The sequence below is a fragment of the Chiroxiphia lanceolata genome, chromosome 2 (assembly GCF_009829145.1).
Source record: "Chiroxiphia lanceolata isolate bChiLan1 chromosome 2, bChiLan1.pri, whole genome shotgun sequence".
NCBI classification, from domain to species: domain Eukaryota; kingdom Metazoa; phylum Chordata; class Aves; order Passeriformes; family Pipridae; genus Chiroxiphia; species Chiroxiphia lanceolata.
Window position 1 is genome coordinate 63,080,688 of NC_045638.1, and position 18,041 is coordinate 63,098,728.

Here is an 18,041-nt window from a genome sequence, read left to right on the forward strand (position 1 = left end):
TTCTGAATGATACAGTCTCTCTTTCTCCCAAGGAACTTCAGCTAATGATACAAGGGGAATTCAGTTCGCTTTGGCAGGACTCCATGTTGGTCTGGATGCTTTTAATACTTCTGCTTCTACAGTTACTTGGCTCATGCTGCTAAAAATATACTCGTGACAAACTTAATGAAAGTATATTCTTTTAAAAACTACTTGTCAACAATGATCATTTAATGTTCGTTTGCATGTGTGACTCTCATTATTCTGACATAGCTATTAATACTGATGAAAATTAAGGAGAGAAAATCCAAATATTTTCATACTTTCATTTTTCCAGTAGCATCTAAGAAACACCATAGCTATTCAGCCATAAACTTTCTCGATTTTTTGTTTATTTTTTCAATTCAAGAGTAAGATAGCAGTATATGAAATTTCATTACAGCAGTAAGAGCTTCAGAATCCCAGCAGATAATGTAATTATGATTAAAAATTAGTATTATTGAATAATTCACTTTTGTAATATGCAAAAGTAATTTTTTCTCTCATTTTCAATAACCATCAGTCTTAATATCTAACTAATGAAAAAACATAAACAGTGTCATCTGTCTGGGTACTAACAGAGAATGCCACTTACTGGAGCCTCATTGTTTACTTTAGCAGGTAATTTGTGGACCGGAATCATTTAATTGTTCTGAGCACATAATTACATGCCAGCATTTTCCAATTTAATTAAAATGTACAAATCTGAAGATTAAGGGAATTTTTGAATTATTAATCATTTCTCCTCTAGGAAATCTTGTTGCTCTGCAGGAGATTTGTCCAGTGTACAACTATACGTATTTTTTTCCTTCTCTTTCACAGACAGACAATTTTCCCGCAGAGCCCAATTACATGGGCAGCAGGCAGCAGTTTGTTCAAAGGTAAGGCCTATTAAATAACTTTCTCGGCTTCCCCATTTGCATTCTTGTCAAAATTGCTTTGCCAGAGAGTACAATTCAACTTAGAACAAGTAAATACAACTCTCTCTCTCTTTTTTCTTTCTTTCTTTTTTTTTTTTTTTAATATGTATTTCAGTAGCTCCACGTTCAAGGATCCAGAAAGAGCCAGCTTGAGGGACAGCGGGCATGGGGACAGTGATCAGGCTGACAGTGACCAAGACACTAACAAAGGCTCCTGCTGTGACATGTCTGTTAGGGAGGCACTCAAGATGAAAACTACTTCAACTAAAAGCCAACCACTTGAACAAGGTGAGTGAAGCCTCCAGTGCTTACAAAACCGTAAAGTTTAAACCGTCATTATGAACCTATTAGTATTGCAGTTGCCGGTTATCAGGGTGGAATAGCCCACCGATAATACTATCAGAGAAAACAGTAAATCTTGTCACTAGCCTAGAGCAAAGAACACTTAGTATCTTTCAGAATGAACATGAAATGAAACCACAAGTGTCCAAAGTAGATTAAAAAAAATAAGAGTTTTTTAAAATAATTAGAATATACTTTATCTCCACTTGCATTGCCTGTGATATATTATATACAGTCCTTCTGCCAAAGCGTGATTTGGAAATTCAAACTAGACATGACTGCAACAGATAAAAGAATGCCAGTCATTTACATTCTGCATGTAGCTTGGAGAAGAGGAAAAGAAAAGAGGCTGGGGATATCAAAAGAGTAAAAATTAATCTGAAGATGTTTTCATTTCATGGATGCATTTTCCTATTTGTAATGTTGATTTCACAATTAATGATAGTGTGAGAAGTGTCAAATAATAGTATAATCTGATTTTCAATATACTTTTATTCATACTCTGTGAAGGTACCAAAAATGAGTCTCTGTGAAAGAGCTAAAATTACTTATATCAGGACAATGACTTACATCTGGACATTCTTCCAGCATTCATTCTGACAAACAAGCATGTTTATTTCCTCAAACTGCATCCAATTCATTTTTTTCCAGATGTGTTTTATCTAATTAGAAGACCTTTTATTTCAAAAGAGGCACTTCTTTTTTTTAAAGCATCAGACAGACTGAGCACTCCAGCACTGTGTGCATTTGTGTTTTGCTTCTAGGCTGTAAGCAGTAAAGAAGTGCACTGTTGAATTATTTTTAAATGTTTTGTACATTTGCCATTATTTTACTTTGTTGTGGGGAAGGTGATTCAGTGTTAGAGACGGTTAAGAGATTATTAAATCAGTCAGCCTTAATAAGAAGTTATATTTATAATTAAGCAGAAATATATGATAAGCTTTTTATTAGTTGTTGATTAATTGGACCTAGGTTTTTTGCCTCCTAGCTGACTCTGGTCTGTAGTACACTCACCAGAAAATACATGTTCAACTTAATTTTTCTGATTATGTTGAGATTGCAGTATAATTTTTGCTGTGTAGGATATTTAGAATGCAGCAGTATAATTTATTCTGTATGTATTTGAAGTCTGACCTCATATGTGACCTTATTTTCCAAGTAATAAATGCCGGAAAGATTATTTTTTCCTGACCTTTTGCCACAGCAACTCTCTGCTTATAATTGGACATTGATCTGTATAAAGATACTGTACAGGATATTTTTTTTTAAAGAAGCTATTTGAGTGTGTGTCTTACTCTCTCAGTTTTGTGTGAAACAAAGACAAAACCTCTGGATTTCTATCTATCAAGTATAGCCATGAAAGAGCTCTAAAATCTTTAAAGTTTCACTAGGAAACTACTTACTACTCAAATTAAAAATATGTGGTTTTTTAGAAAAGGACTGTATGGTCAGTGATCAAACAGCAGTTTGTCCAGCAGCAATAAACCCAAATCTGGTCAAAATATATGCAATCTAGTCAGCATATTAAGCCAACCAGTCCTGTTGCTTATTTTCATTATAATGTAAAGAATTTGCCTGTAACGCAGGTTTACCTTCATCATTATATCTAGATGAGGAACTCTATTCATCAAGAAACAGTGTATTTGTGGCTTATATGAATTCACATGTTCTTATTAAACATATATTGAACTGTGGATATTAAGTACTGTCAGCCCCTGAACTGCAGCAGTGGATGTTTATGTGAATTTTTTTACTGAGAAAAAAAAAAGAATGGGAATAGAGAGATAAACTACATTTTTTCTTCTCTCTCTTATTTTTTTTTTTTGTTGTTCTCCCTGAATATAATTACAAATAGTAACAATATCAATTTGTTTACTTGAATGAACTCTTCCGTCTCAAGTGTGTTGTAATAAAACCTTGGACATATTATGAAAACTGAAGCTGCACTGAGTACCTTATGGGATTTCAGGTCATTGTGGACAAATGTGGAGCTATGTGGTGCTCATGACTACTCATGTTTAGGATGATTAGGGTTCTTAGCCCAAGGTAACTTTTCTCTTTTGAAAGAGGATAAACAAAATTGCTTCTCTAGTCATAAGCCAAGTTGAAGGAGGGCAAGAAAAATGATATGTGTGATTAAGGTAGAAAAAGAGCTTAATTTTTCTTTAGCAAAAAATTATTTTCTGGGAAAAGGAGATGGAAAGCTTGCTAGAACACTTGTCTTCAACAACACCTGAAGCAATATCAGAAGTTATGGTTCTGTCATCATTTGGAGTTGTGTGCAGGGTAGGAATTCACTATTTTATAGACAAGTTCCAGGCTTGATTATTGTTGCTTAAAGATATTTAAAATACTTTAGCTTCTGCTATTAGAACAATGATAATTATTAAATCTTCAGACATTTTTGAAAAATTATCTGTGTTAACTGTGAATTCAGGATCTTCATTTGACAATCCCAATTCAAAAATTATTTTAAATTTGACATACTCTTCATGTAATTCCAAATACTATTGTCACGGGTCCAATTCTACCCATGGCAGTAATAAGAATGCCAGTTGTACCAGTATTTTAACTACAGTTTTGAGCAACTCTAGCCTAGACAGCTCGAAAATTAAAAGATCGCATTAAGATAAAAAAGCGTGTTGCTAGCACTACAGCAATTGTGCTTCTCTCAGGAACAGAGAAGTAGGAGTTTTTACAAAATAATTTTTGTGGGCAAGATGTCTTCTGATTTCAGCGTGGGATGGGAAGCGATCAAGCTTAGTTTATGATTTTCATTAAATTTATGAAATTTATGAATTTATAGAACCTTAGATATGATTTCAATGAAAATATATCCAAATAGCAAGTTTTGTCTTCTAGTGATTTTAAACATTTACACAAATGAGAAAGATAATGCAAATTAGATATAATTAATGTCTTAATTAATGAATTGCTTATGGAATGACCCTAATGGAAAGCAAGCAGAAGAAAACCCCAAACTATAAAGTAAGTCTTGTGTTAAAATAAGCATATCCCATTTTGGTTATCTCAACCTTATATTCTCTTGCCGTGATTTCCAAGCCACTTTCTGCATAAAAATATCTAGTTGTCTCTTAAGCTTACTTATGCTGTCTGAATCAACTGTCTTACTAAGCAGCTTGTTCCATATGCCTGCTACTCTTTTGATAGAATGGTTTTAGATAGATTTGTTTTGTTTACCTCTCTCTATTTTCACTTCTGTTGCTGATACTTTAAACCCTATCACTAGTTTGGACAGTTTGAGATCACCCTACTTAAAAGTCTTACAAGAATTATAGTTTTGAATACATCTGTCAAGTTAGGTGTTTATTTCACCTGAAGTAGTAGCATGTATTATTCACTTTTTTAAATTTAAACAACAGAATAATTGTTTTGTTTGGTATGGTTTAAGAATAACAGCAATATTCTGTATTTCTTTAAGAGGTATCCAAAGCTGAAAATTATACCATAAACCATAAACAATAATATCTCTAAGGGAGCAGTAAAACAGCGAGATGTACATTTTATACTTTTCTTAGTGAATCCTGCATATATTTACCTTACAATCAGTAAAAAATATAGAGTTATGGACTTTTTTGTAGTTACTCATAAACTATTGTCTTTATTAGATTTTCCCAGGAATTTTTAATTTCTTTTCCTTTTGTTCTTTTTCTTCCTGTCTGTATTTTCTTGTTTTAGCATAAATCTACACTTTCTCGTCTTTATCAGAAAACTTCAAGGGATTGAGTATCTCCAAATTCAATAGCTTTGTTGAGTTTTGCTCTATCATTGTACATTGCATCTTTCTTTCAACATATTTGCTTGCTGTTCACACCTACATCACATAGAAGAGCCATTTCTGCATATACGGTTGCCTCATTAACAATAGCCTGGATAAAATAGAATAAACAAAAAATAGCAAAAAAACCCCAAACAACAACAAAAAAAACCCCAAACAACTAACAAACAAAAAGGCACCTCCTTGGAGGAAGGTAAAAGGAAACTCTTCAGCACAATTGCGAGAGTTTCCTCCAGGACCGATATTGCCCACCAGTCTTCTCTCTAGAACAGCACTGTTTTAATCTGGGATATAGATTAATAGTATAAAAGGACTCTAATGTGTCTTCATTAAAAAAAATGATACTTAAATATAACTTAAAAATAAAATAGTTCTTTCTTCATCATCACAACAAAAATATATTTGCATCACAACTGATGCAGTCCTGCATGCAAGTCCTAAGAATAAATATTACAGTGTTACAGAATCTCTACAAATACTGTTAACTCTTGTGTTTACCCACTGAACGCATTCACATACCAAGTCTGTAGTGACTTGAACATTTAGTGTGTCCATTTCTAAACAAGAATGATCCTAGAAATAGAGTATCCTCCATTATCCACCTGCAGCAGAGTAGAAATTTTCAAAAATTTTTAGCAAGATTTTCTCTGAACTATGCATTGATTTTCTTGCCATAATCTTGCTTGAGTCCGTAAGATAATTAAAATCCATTCTGTTTAACTGAGTTAGAATCAGTCTAGACTGATAAGTGCACAAAGTTCATCAAGCAAATTTCTGCTGTCTGACATCATCACCATGCTGTTGGGGATGATGGGTTCTTTAGGAATACATCAGCTTAATGAGATAATGGAAAGGGAAGATTGTGGAGAAATATTTCTTTTCAAAATTTTCTGAACTGGTGATGGCCTTTACTTAGAAACTGGTGGAAGCTGGGAGTCCCCAAGAGCTGACACAACCTGTGAAATGGTTTGTTCAACATTCCTTCCTCCTATAGGTTTTTTCCCTGGATAGAACACCTCCTATCACATTCTCTCTGCCCAGAATGTGAATGGCTGTCAGACTGCACTTCTTGTTCTGATGCTACCTAAGAGTGTTTATGTCCAGCATTATCATCCCTTCCAACTTGCTTACCCCTAGCATTGGTCAGGTAAGATGCTAACTTACTGTTGACTTGCACACAGTGCCCATTCTTCACTTTCGTCTGATTAATTTTTAGCCAGGAAAGCTACAAGAACAACTTAATTGTATTGAGAGTCTCTTTCCTTTTCTTAGTCTGTCTGTACCTGTTTCTAGAACTCTAAATTTTAAAAATAGTTAGGTGAATCACACACAAAGTGAGGGTTTGTGTTTTCTGCTTTTGTTTGTTCTTTTCTATAAATTTTTCTCTTTTTTTCTTTTTTTTTTTTGTTTCTGTGCTTTATGCAAGCACATATATGATCCTAGATGAAGACTAGCGTAGATCAAAAACTAACCTACCTATTCTGTAACTGTTTCTGGTCTACCAAATTTGTTATCAACAGGCTGAAAATATTTGATTTTGGCCTTATTCTAATAATGGGATTTTTAATTTAAGATTAAAAATGTATGTAGAACTGGAGACTTTCATGAAGAAAAAGACTATATTTAACTTTGCTTAATGTCCACTCTAGCGCATATAACAAGTTCAATGTGACATTTAAGCCACCGACAGTACTTCTTTGCTGCTTTTCTGCTGTGAATAATTTGTTCAGTGAAACTACTTCTAAATGTAAGAGAATTAGCAGAATTATTTTTGGTCTCATCCTTTTTATGAAGTCCTTGTGAATGGTGATACTGAAACTTCTATTGGTATTAAACTTTTAAATTGGTATATTTCACTTTTAGTCAGAGGAGTACTCATAAAAGTTTCAGATGTTCTAAGTGCCTTGATCTCAAGCACTCCTTTAAAGATGATCTAGGTAACACTTTTGCAAGACTTCCTTATCTGGGCTGAGCTAGGCTATGCAAATGTTCTGTGATGCCCTTTTTTGAGAGATCAGAATAATATTATCCCTTTTAACCTAAGTTAATGAACTAGAGAGAGGAATACAGATCAGTTGCTTTTGCTGTGCAGATGATTATCATAACCTTTCTCATGTTAATACCCAGTAATCTGTGACATATCTTTTACTGTATAATGTATTGAGCAAATTATATGATGGATTTAGGCAAAATAAAAACTCTTATATTTGCCAATTTTTATTTACTCAGAATATTAATGATTTTCTTTTCTCTCTGCTGCAGTTATGTTGATTATCTTTCAGGTTTTAAGTTTTCTTTTTAGACCGTCTGTTAGTCTACCAGTCAATTTAAGTTCATCCTTTAGATCTCAGTTATTTTAATACCAAGTCTAGATTTGTGATTGATTCTGTGTGACTGCTTCGAGGCAGAGTCCAGTTTGGTGCTTCCTTGTTAGAATGTTCACAATCACAACTTCACTCTGTAGTGCTCTCTTAAGTATACGAGCAGATTTTGTTTTCAAGCAAGGCTATCCAGACGAGGAAGAAGTAGTTTGAGGAAACAGATGTTTGTCCTAAAAGAAGACAGAAAAGGAAGTGAAATGGCAGCCTAATGGGGAAGGGATAGATTAACCTGGTGCTTCACTACTTACCTGCCTTCATTGATACAAGTTAGAAAAGTGTTGCAAATATTCTGGGTGCTCAAGTGACAGTGAATACAGTTTGCATCAGATTACCTTAGTCTAATATTGCTGCATATTATTGCCCATTATCCTGCATTTCAACTGGAGTTGTGTTCTGCCAAACCAGGTTTTTAATCAGGTGTGCATTTCAGCATCTGGCAGATTATTGCCATCATGTATCTGGTAGCAGTGAAATTTTGTGAATAGCATATCCCACGTGTAATTAGTGTATTTAGCCATAAATTAGGGGTGAAATTTCTATAACTGACTTTCAAAACATACAGAAAGAGCTTTCTCCATCTATACACACGCAAAACATGTCACTGTGACTCAAAGAAGGGATTGCAGCCATTCAGCACAACTTCCTCTATGTATCATTTGGTGTGTTATGTTACATTTTTCAGATAATTTCATTTCTCCCCCACATTATTTCTACTTATTTTATTATTACGGATTAATTCAGTGGTTGAAAATTATATGTATTTTTGGTCTGTATTTTTTTTTCATTGGAAGTTTCACTGTTGAATCAATTTAGACACATCATTACTAACATCTTAAAAATTTGAGACTGCACCAGTGAAAGTATTCATAAATTTCAGAGGAGTTTTCTTTGTTGAACTTATTTGCAAATTAATGCATACCATACACTTCAAGATCACCAGTCTATTACCATAAGTCTTGCATCTGATATTCTAATATTTGGGTGCTGTAGCTGTTGGTGCTCATCTGCTCTGTGCTTTACTTCAGAGGCAACAAAGCAGAATATCCCTCCCCTGTCACTAGTGGAAATCTCATTACATCCTTTCTGTACTCTCTGTTTTGATTCTGTCTTTTCTCAGGCTGAGCATGGTTATTTTACTGCAGTTTGTTCTTGGAAGGCTTAGAATCCATAAGTTATCTTTTCGCTTTATTCCCACTAGAAGAGCAAGAGAAGGATTTGCAGTTCTCAGTAAGATGAGGTCCTTCTATGTCAAAATCATTATCTTCAGCTAACATTTCTTCTTTTCTGATTCTTTTTATAAATTGGAAGAAAAGTGGGGGCATAGAAAGATCAACAACTTTTGAAACAAGGAAATCAGAAAATAGAGAGTTTTCATTGTTTCAGGCTTTATGTATTTCCCTAGGTGGTAAATGGATGTTCTCTACTTGCACTTACTTTTGTAATATTTAGGGCATATATACATATATTGGATGGTTACTTAATATCAAGGAGTCTGGTTTAACAGGACTAGAGAGTCTATTCCTGCCTCTTATTTTATGCCTGAAAATGTCCTCGTATGGGGTACTTACAGGTTTCTTTTAATTAAGTTTCACAGAATTAGAGTTTAAAAAACATTTAATAGAGAGTATGTGTGTTTATTCAGTTATATAGAGGAGACAATTAAAATAAATACGCCTTCTCTCTTTCTCATTTTAAATCATCATTATATGATTGTATCCCCTGTTATTGAGTCAGGAGAAAATACAGATGAGGTAAACAACATAGACAAGTTTTAACAAAATCCCATTGCATGTTCCAGCCACATTCTTGTTCCCAAAAAGAAGGAATGTTCTGCAGATGGAGTAACTGTAAAGCTGATATATATTTGTTGGAAATCTGAACTTGGACTGTATTTATCAATAGTTTTATGTCCAGCTAGGGAAGACAAAAGAGAAGTGTCTTAAATAAGAGACAAGAGTTAATTATTCCATTCAGCAATGTTTCAGCTGGAATACTACTAATTGTATTTTGTTTTTCTGGAACAAAGAGTATCTCCTAATGTCTGTGCGACTAATACAGACTGTCCTTTTCATGGCCTTTTTTCTGTTTACATACTACTTTTCTCCTATGCTGTGGTTTCCAGAGGGAGAAAAGTGGTTTAACTGAATTTTGTCCAGAGTTGCAGAACACTCTAATTAGTGATACATCCACTGTACGTAGTTTGTAGGCATATTTTAAAGAAAGATCTGGAAAAATTCAAAATCAAAAAAGTGGTGAATAACAGCAGAAAATAGAGGTTTGCAAAACATTGCCTGAAGGTGAAAGTAGTGTTTGTTTAGAATATGGGTGTGTTTAAATGAACAAAGACAGGGTGAAATATAATAGAAGTCTTTGCACATATTAAATTGTTATAAATAGGATGATGATTGCTTTTTGTTGTTGTTTAATTGGTTGGGAGGGGTATTTAGGCTGTATATGAGGAAGAACTTTGCTATAAAGATCTCTAGGTACTGAAGCAGGCTACCCACGTAAGTTAAAGGATTAAAAAGGTTAAAATCTCCTATCCTGGAGATTTTTAAAACAGGATAAATATATATTTATCAGTTGTAATCTAGATTTATTTTGACCTACTCAGACCAGAGGATCCACTCAACCCTCCTTTTTATAATGCCATGTGAGGATGCGTTATACTGTCTAATCCTCAGTAAAACATACTGAAAGGGAACATTTGCACTGACCCGTTCTACAGTCTTTTCTCCATGAACATCTTTATCTCAAAGAGCTCACCATATTAGAGAATTTCAGGGAGTGTGGATTATGTAGTTCTTCACAACAAGAATCCCTGATACAATGTAATAGTACTTAGAATTTAACATGGACTTTGCTCAGAGGTAGAGCAGCATGATTAACTAATTACTAGTTAGTGAAACTTTATCTAATCTCTGTACATCAGTGATGCACACATACCATGTAACAGCCTCTGTGCATCTACTGCCCATCCTGATTTCCAGAATGTCAGAACATCTGGTTTCCATTCCCTGCTGCTTTTTACTCCTATTCCAGCTGCTGCACTTAAATAACCTCCCTTCCCCAAGTGGGCTTCATATGGTTTGAAAGGGACTTAATGTACCTCAGTGCATAGGGAACTTTTGATGCATATTTCATCGTGTTTCAGTTCTTTCTACAGGGAACACTGCATGTATAACAGATGTTCCCTGACTGCTACCCTTTCCTGAAGGTGACATGCCCTTTTTTGTGTTTCATCTCTAATGTATATGGAGCTGGTAGTGCCTGCATGATACTAAAAAATATTGCTCCATGACTGCCCCCATCCTGCATGCCAAGCTATATTTAATTCCATCTGCTCCCCTCTGCAGCATGAAATGGAGAAGAGCATATGCCCAGTATAACCAAGTCATACTTAGTTATGAAGGGCATAAACGCCCTTCATTTAAGACAAGTATATGTATTTTTTAAATTAAGGACACTATTCTTCTGGCTTTTTATACATAAATTATCTCATAAATCAGTGGGGGTATTTATGTGACCATATGTCAAAAAATGCATAATCTTTTATTATTTCTTTTACTGTTAGTAATGCAATATGGTTAATAATGTATAAGTAGTATGTGTGTGTCTATATATGTCCACATGCATATGCATAAATACAAACATAAGAAATCATTAACTGATGTCCCTGAAAATTTGATTTTTTTAAATCTATATAAATCTGTATCTTAACAGTACAGAAAATGTAATGGTTTAAAACATTTTTATGCTTGTTTTAAAACTGCAACTATGAGACCAATTCACAAATTTGTTTCACAAAACATTCTATTTTCATTATAAAACTTGTTCGGGCAAAGTAATTCTGAGGCAAAACCTGTCAATTTAGAAAAGAGCATATAATTGAAAAACAGTACTTAAAAATAAAGTTTTTTAAATATATATTTAATAATGTATATTACCTCACATATAATGTACATATATATAACTTTTTATATATAATATAATTGCAGTGTCTGGTTAAATATTATAGGGATGTGCACACTGGATCTTTAGAGGGTAGCCTATCAGCACAACTGTTTCTCAGAGTTTTGAGTTAAATACTTCATAGTGGATTTTACTATCTGACCCAATTTTTGTTTGAACAAATGAAAACAGTTCTTAACATAAAAAGTGCAGTTTAGGTTGCACATTTAAAGATCTCCAGGCAGCTACACAGCCCAAACAACTTTCCAAGGTCTGAATGAAACACACAAAGAACAACAGAAATACAGAAGTGGAACTGTGTCTCTTCTGACCCTGTGAAGAGACTTTCGTAGCACATCAGTAATCTGTATGGCCTAGGGAAGCTTATATTGGGTCTGTGTGCACTGCTGAATATGAATATTCCTACACTTCATGTGTGTGATTAGTTTTAACAAGTGATAGTTCTTTTCAACCTTGTGAGTTTGATTTGACATGAGGATTCTGTCCCTTATCCTTGTGGTATTTTATTGTTGTAAGCAAAGTTCACATAAATTACTTCTTTTTGATGGGAAGTGCATGAAGTAGAGCAAGATGAAGAAAGTTACATTGAACACTGAAACTACTGCTGTAAGGAAAGCTTTAAACTCAGCTTAAATTGCTAGTGTGTTGTGGCCTTTTTTTGCTTCTCAAGAGTACCAGAGAAACCAGAGCAAACTGCTGAATTTCTTTGACATCCATGTTCATAATAAACAAATAAGGATATTCTCAAAAATTATATTTGGATGGAATTATACTGGAAAGTTCATATAGTAATGCATAGTAAAATATATTACAACTTGCAAATGTTCCCAAAACAAGCAGTATTATATTAACTCAGAATACTTATATTTAACATTTATTACAATTTCCAAACAATAATAATAAGAAAAAAGTAAATTTTGAACAGAAACATCAAATACTTTGAAGCATGTAGTAAAAAGTATCTCAGTTATCATTGTACGGTTATTTCACAGTAAGAAGAGAATTGAAATAGTTTGGACTTCCAAAATAAATCTTCTCTCAAAGTTTTTCTTTCTTCATTACATTTATTGTAATGTAAAATTGTATTGTAAAATGAAATCCCATGAGATGTTTAAGCCTATGACGTACACTTATAAAATATATCTTTTCCTTCTGCAGAAGCATCGATAATATACATATTTTTGTTACCTTCAGTCTGTTTATTCATTCTTTATTATTAATGCTTATTTTCATTCCTTTATTTTTAATTTTATACATTTTATTTTGTGTGCATTCATATTTTATTCTTAGTATGTGAGGAATAGCAGAAATATTTATGTTGCTGAAATTTTGGCACAAGAAAAGAGTCTCTCAAAGACAGATTAGACAATTAATGAGAAATATGAACCCACCTTCCATTTGTTATTGAAAAATCTTGCCCCAATCACTAATTACAGTGATTTCAGAAGATGTTTTATCTCCTTAAGTATGACAAAAAAGGCTTAAAAGCCTGAAAACATCTTCATTTAAAACCTAAAGATTTCTTTAAATTCTTTAAAGGTATAGATTCAGATGTCAGTAGAATTTCTGATTATCATAAATTTATTAAATGTCTACAGATTTTCACAGGTGTACATGACAATAGTTACTGGTTTGTTGTTTATTAAAAAGAAGACTTATATTTAAAGTTTTACAAGCACATTTGAAAGATAAGTACCACAGAGCTGCTTTCCTTATTGTAATCTTGATTCTTTTTCTGCTATGCAGAAGTATGGAAAGACAGAGAGAGAGAGAGTTACAGGAAAAAGAAAAATTTTAACGTAGAAGTTAAAGGTGTGGGAATATAACACATAACACAGAGGAGAGGAAAAAACCCTAAGTAATCAAAACACACTCAGATTTCCTAAGAAACAAGAAACTACCCTATTGTTAGAGGTGATATGCTCTTGTAGGATTTGATTTTCTAGCAAAAGTGATCAAAATTTGTAATTTTCCTAGAGACTAGATGCATTTAAATAATCCTAAACTGGACTATATTCCATATAGACAGGTGCTTTTTGTTTTGCAGTAGAAGTTCATCAGGGTCAGCAGAGGTAAAACACTGTGTCCATTTAAAATGAGCTATTTTTTTGTTGTTGTTATAAATCAACAAAATATAACTTTCTCTTTTTAATCCAATGCCAGGTAATATTATTCTTTTGCATAAGCTTTTCTAGTAAATGAAAATAAAATCTTTCCTCAAAATATGGAGCACAATACTTTGGAAAATATAAGAAAAGTAAAAAAATTGGTAAGTGTAAGACAGTTAAAAATGTTCTTCAAAATCTTAATGAAATCCAGGAAATTCAAGTTAATGGCATTTTTATTTAGACTGAATTGTAAATTTCCAAAATGGATTCAAAACTAAGGCTCAAGCTCAAGTTTTCTCCTCCATATTTAGATCTCTATAAGTACAGGGAAACTGGAAAACCTAGAACATAGACCACAAGGTTTTGTTAGTTAAAAAAAAAAAAAAAGAAAGAAAGCTTGACATGACAAACCTCTACATTTTCAACCCTATTAAAGAAAAGAACAACCACGAGTTCTCAGGAACCTTGTACTTACCTTTTCAACTATCATCTCACCTACCTCTGAGCTAGTTACCCTAATTCTTTATAGTTAATTAGTTGATTAGGTCTCTAGAATTATCACGGAGAGCAAGAGGTACTTCTGGAGCATGATTCCTTTGACATGATTAAGACGAGTCACATCCTCTCTACTGTCAGTAAAAGATGACTGAGATATAGTTAAATAATTGTAGATATTTAAACCTATGAAATATTAATTTCAAGTCAGGTTTTGAGGGAACTAGCTTTTTGCATACTGGCCATTGTTTATTACAAGTTTTTGGCTTCTCTGTTCCTTATTTGTGTTATGGGTGTTAATGCTTTCAGCCCAAGTTTATTCTGGAGACATCATCATGAATTTATTCAGTAAGTCTTTCCCATTTCATCAGTAATGGTGTGGAGGTGATGGATATCTCTTCCATGGCAGAAATATGCATGGCTATTGTTCTGTCTTCCATGTATTTGCAGTTAGGAGCTGTTTCTTCCCTCACAAAATTGGGTACCTGTGTAAGGTGCATAATTTTTTATGCTTTGCTTAAATATTTACCAACTTGGCTTTTGTTTTGAATTCTTATGACCAAATTGCTGAAGCAATGGACAATAGTGTGTTGGAGGTTTAAAATTAGAATCTGAGATCAACCTTCTAAAAAGCTCTATGTGCTGAAATATTTTACTGAAATGACTCACAAGAAAGGAAAGGCATGGCCTTGGATTATATGGACTTTTTAAAATCAAAAGAAATTAACATGTTTATCTGACTGCTGAAACTATTGTAATTTAATTTAATTAAATACCAAGGGATGAATAAAAATATTAATTTAAGAATTAATCTCTATATGAGATATCTGTACCTTACATAATGTTAATCTTTAGTAAATTTTTATCATTTAGTGAGTGGAAGTAATTCATGATCTAGTTAAACCTAGCTCCTTATTATATCCAAGGCAGTTCTTGTATGTTCATTAAATAGCAATAGGTTCTGGAATAGCTGTTAATCCCTGGCAAATACATTTAAGAATCAACTGGCATTTCATAAACACACAGTAGCAATTCCATTTAATCCAAGTAAATATTTGTTTAAAATACTTCAAGTCTATCTTGTTTTGTCATACCCACAGTAGTATGTGCCATTATTGATGGTAAGGTGAGGTTTATCTTCATGAGTACACCTACCACTCTACTCTCTGCAACACGAGAGCCAGCAGCTGGAGATGCTGCACATGCTGACACAAAGAGGTCTCCTTCTAACCTTTCTACTCTATGTCCCTGAAAGAGATAAACCAATCTAAATATATATTCATATAGCTATGTGAATGTCAGTTTTCTGCCAAATAGCTGTGTAAGCTGGGGTTGTCATATTTTTTCATGCTTCTATATGACATAGCTTTGCCAGCAGTGCTTCACAATATAGATCTGGTCTCACAAGCTGCTATTCAGCATCAGTGTTATTGATAGTGAACATAGTCTGCTTTCTTGCAAGGCTCACCCAGATTAAGATTGAACTGCATTTTTGGCAAATTGAACAGTATTGACAAGAATACGTTACGTACCTTCTCATATACAGAGTAACCTTAATAACAACTATTTAGCTCTATAAGTGTCCCTCAGAACTATCTCAGAGATTAAATCTTGTGTATTGTACATCACTCAAATACCTTCAACTGTCTTCTGTTTTTGTGTTTGTTCTTTCAGCTTTGTTAACTGATAAACAAGTAGTGGAGTAAACATCTTATATGGATTTTTTTCCCCCCTCTCTCAAAATAGTCAATTTACTTTGGGAAATTTGAGTACTTTCTTCTGATGGATTAGTTTACTTTTTTCTTACCCACAACAAAATATTTGGTTTAGGTTTTGTTAGTTTTCAGTTTGGTTTTTTTTTAATATTTAACTAGTTTTACAGAGGAAGAGAAAATGGAGAAGACCTTTATAAAACAAACCAAACCCTTCCATTTTAAAATTTAAAAAAAGGGTTTTTTTGTGAAAATCTTAAGTAGATAATTTTTAATGACTACAAATTTCTATTTCAGAAATTATGAGAAATGTAATTTAGATTAAGCTCCAATTATAATAACTTATGTTTTGCAATTCACAGTAAAATTTATAGTTCATAAAATAATGAGTTTATCTAGTTTGCAGAAGGGGAAAGTAAAAGTGTGCATTACTGAAAGTAGTGTCAAAATTTCTTCAATTTACACCTTTACACACTTTTTAATAAGTCTGTATGTTGTCTGGTATCACTATGCATCAATAGAGCTAATAATGGCCAATTTAGTCCTTTGATATTGGTTCTGGTTTGGGCTTTAGATCCCATGCTTTTTGAAAGTTAACTAAGTTTTTTATTTCCTTTCACAGAAAATCATTAAAAGACTTCATTCTAACAAATATAAGAATTCAATATTATGATAATTCTATTGCTGAAAACAATAGAACAGATTTTGAAAAGAAAGGAAGTTGAGCTTAAAGCAATAACTTAATAATGATAGTAAATCATATAAAAATATTGAAAGGGCAGGTACATTTTCTATTGGACATTTGAAATTTTTAACTGTATACTTTGTGTGACTTTTCGTAATTCTGGTCTCTATCTCCATATTCCAACATAGATCTTAAAATGCTACTCCTGTAAAATGTATCTCATCTGGAATCATGCTGGTAGCTACATATACGTTTGATTTTATGAAACCAAATTCTTTATAAGGAATTCTTTTAATTTTATTTTTTTTTTGGTGCAGATAATGTAATATCTTTTATTAAACTGAACGAAGCTAGTACTTAAAAATAGCTCCCTGACATTCAGAATAATGGATATGAAAGCAAGAGTAATAAAATTTGCTGGGAAGGTGCAGTGCAAGCACTGATTCAGCAACTACCACACTGATTCAAACATTTTCTTTAGTATGTACAATATTAATCTGTGGGAATTTAAAAACATGAAAACAGCCCTTTCTAGTAGGGGTTGAGCCATGCAAGTTACACATGAGGTAACAAACTACTATTCAACATGCAGTCTAGGACAACTGCACTATATGCGTGCCCTTCACCTACAGTTGCGGAAGGTAATTCAATCATCCACCTAGATGTAACATCTGAGTCACCTTGTGGAAGTTCCTGTTACTCCAGCATTTGCACAAAGACTAGGACAATTACACCCCTGTGCAATTACAGGTCTAAAGAAAAGAATGCAAGAAAATAATAAAAAAAAATTTTCACCAAACCTGTGTCGATTTTTGTTCCATGGATTTGTGTAATGGTTTTATGGACCCTTAGCTTCTATAACATCCTGCATAATGATCTCCACAACTTAGGTGTGTGTACAAACATACTGCTTTTGATTGAAACCTGCCACGTGATAATTTCATTAGCAGTGCCTAGTTCTTGTTTTAGGAGAAAGAGTAAATAATTATTTCTTATTAGTCTTCTCAGTGACAATCATGATTCAAAAATCATTTCATATTTTCCCTTTGTTCTGTTTTCTCCAAGCTGAAAAATTTTAGTCTATTTAATCTCTTCTCTTATGAAAGCCTTTTCATAACTTTGATCATCTTTGCTGCTCTTTTTTGTCTTTTCAGTTCTATTATATTCTTTTGAACATGGCATGAGCAGAACTTCATGCAGAAGTCTAAACACAGCAGCTATGGATTAAAAGAGCCATATTTTGTGGTTTAATCTCTATTTTTTTCCAAGATATCTTCTTATTCTAACTGCTGTCTTTATGAACTATGAGCTGTCGTCTTCATCTGACTATCCAGACTAATACAGAGATCTGTTTTAGAGTCACTTGATTGTGTGTTGAGAGTTGTTACTGTTTTCCACCACGTACATTACCTGTGTTTGTTGAGTCTGAATCTCGTGCTGTTTTATTGTAGTTGTTCAATAGTATGACATCTATCTGCAACTCTTCATACTCTCAGATTTTACTGCTCACATTCATTCGATATCAAAGCTAATTTAAGTGATAGTGTTACAATGCTCCAGTTTTATATTGGGTTCTATATGATCTGCTGATTCGTTAGGAGTCATTTTA

General features: G+C 33.2%; 1 protein-coding gene across 9 annotated transcripts in view; it reads left to right on the forward strand.

Annotated features, from left to right (window-relative positions):
• Positions 1-18,041, forward strand: part of PCDH17 (protocadherin 17) — a 92,704-nt gene that overhangs the window by 27,925 nt on the left and 46,738 nt on the right. For 8 of the 9 annotated variants that reach the window (XM_032678787.1, XM_032678792.1, XM_032678793.1 and 5 more), the window contains 2 exons: positions 841-899; positions 1,054-1,226. In XM_032678787.1, coding sequence (XP_032534678.1) covers positions 841-899; positions 1,054-1,226 — 232 coding nt within the window. The remainder of the gene's footprint in view (positions 1-840; positions 900-1,053; positions 1,227-18,041) is intronic. The other variant, XM_032678791.1, reaches the window with a different exon arrangement.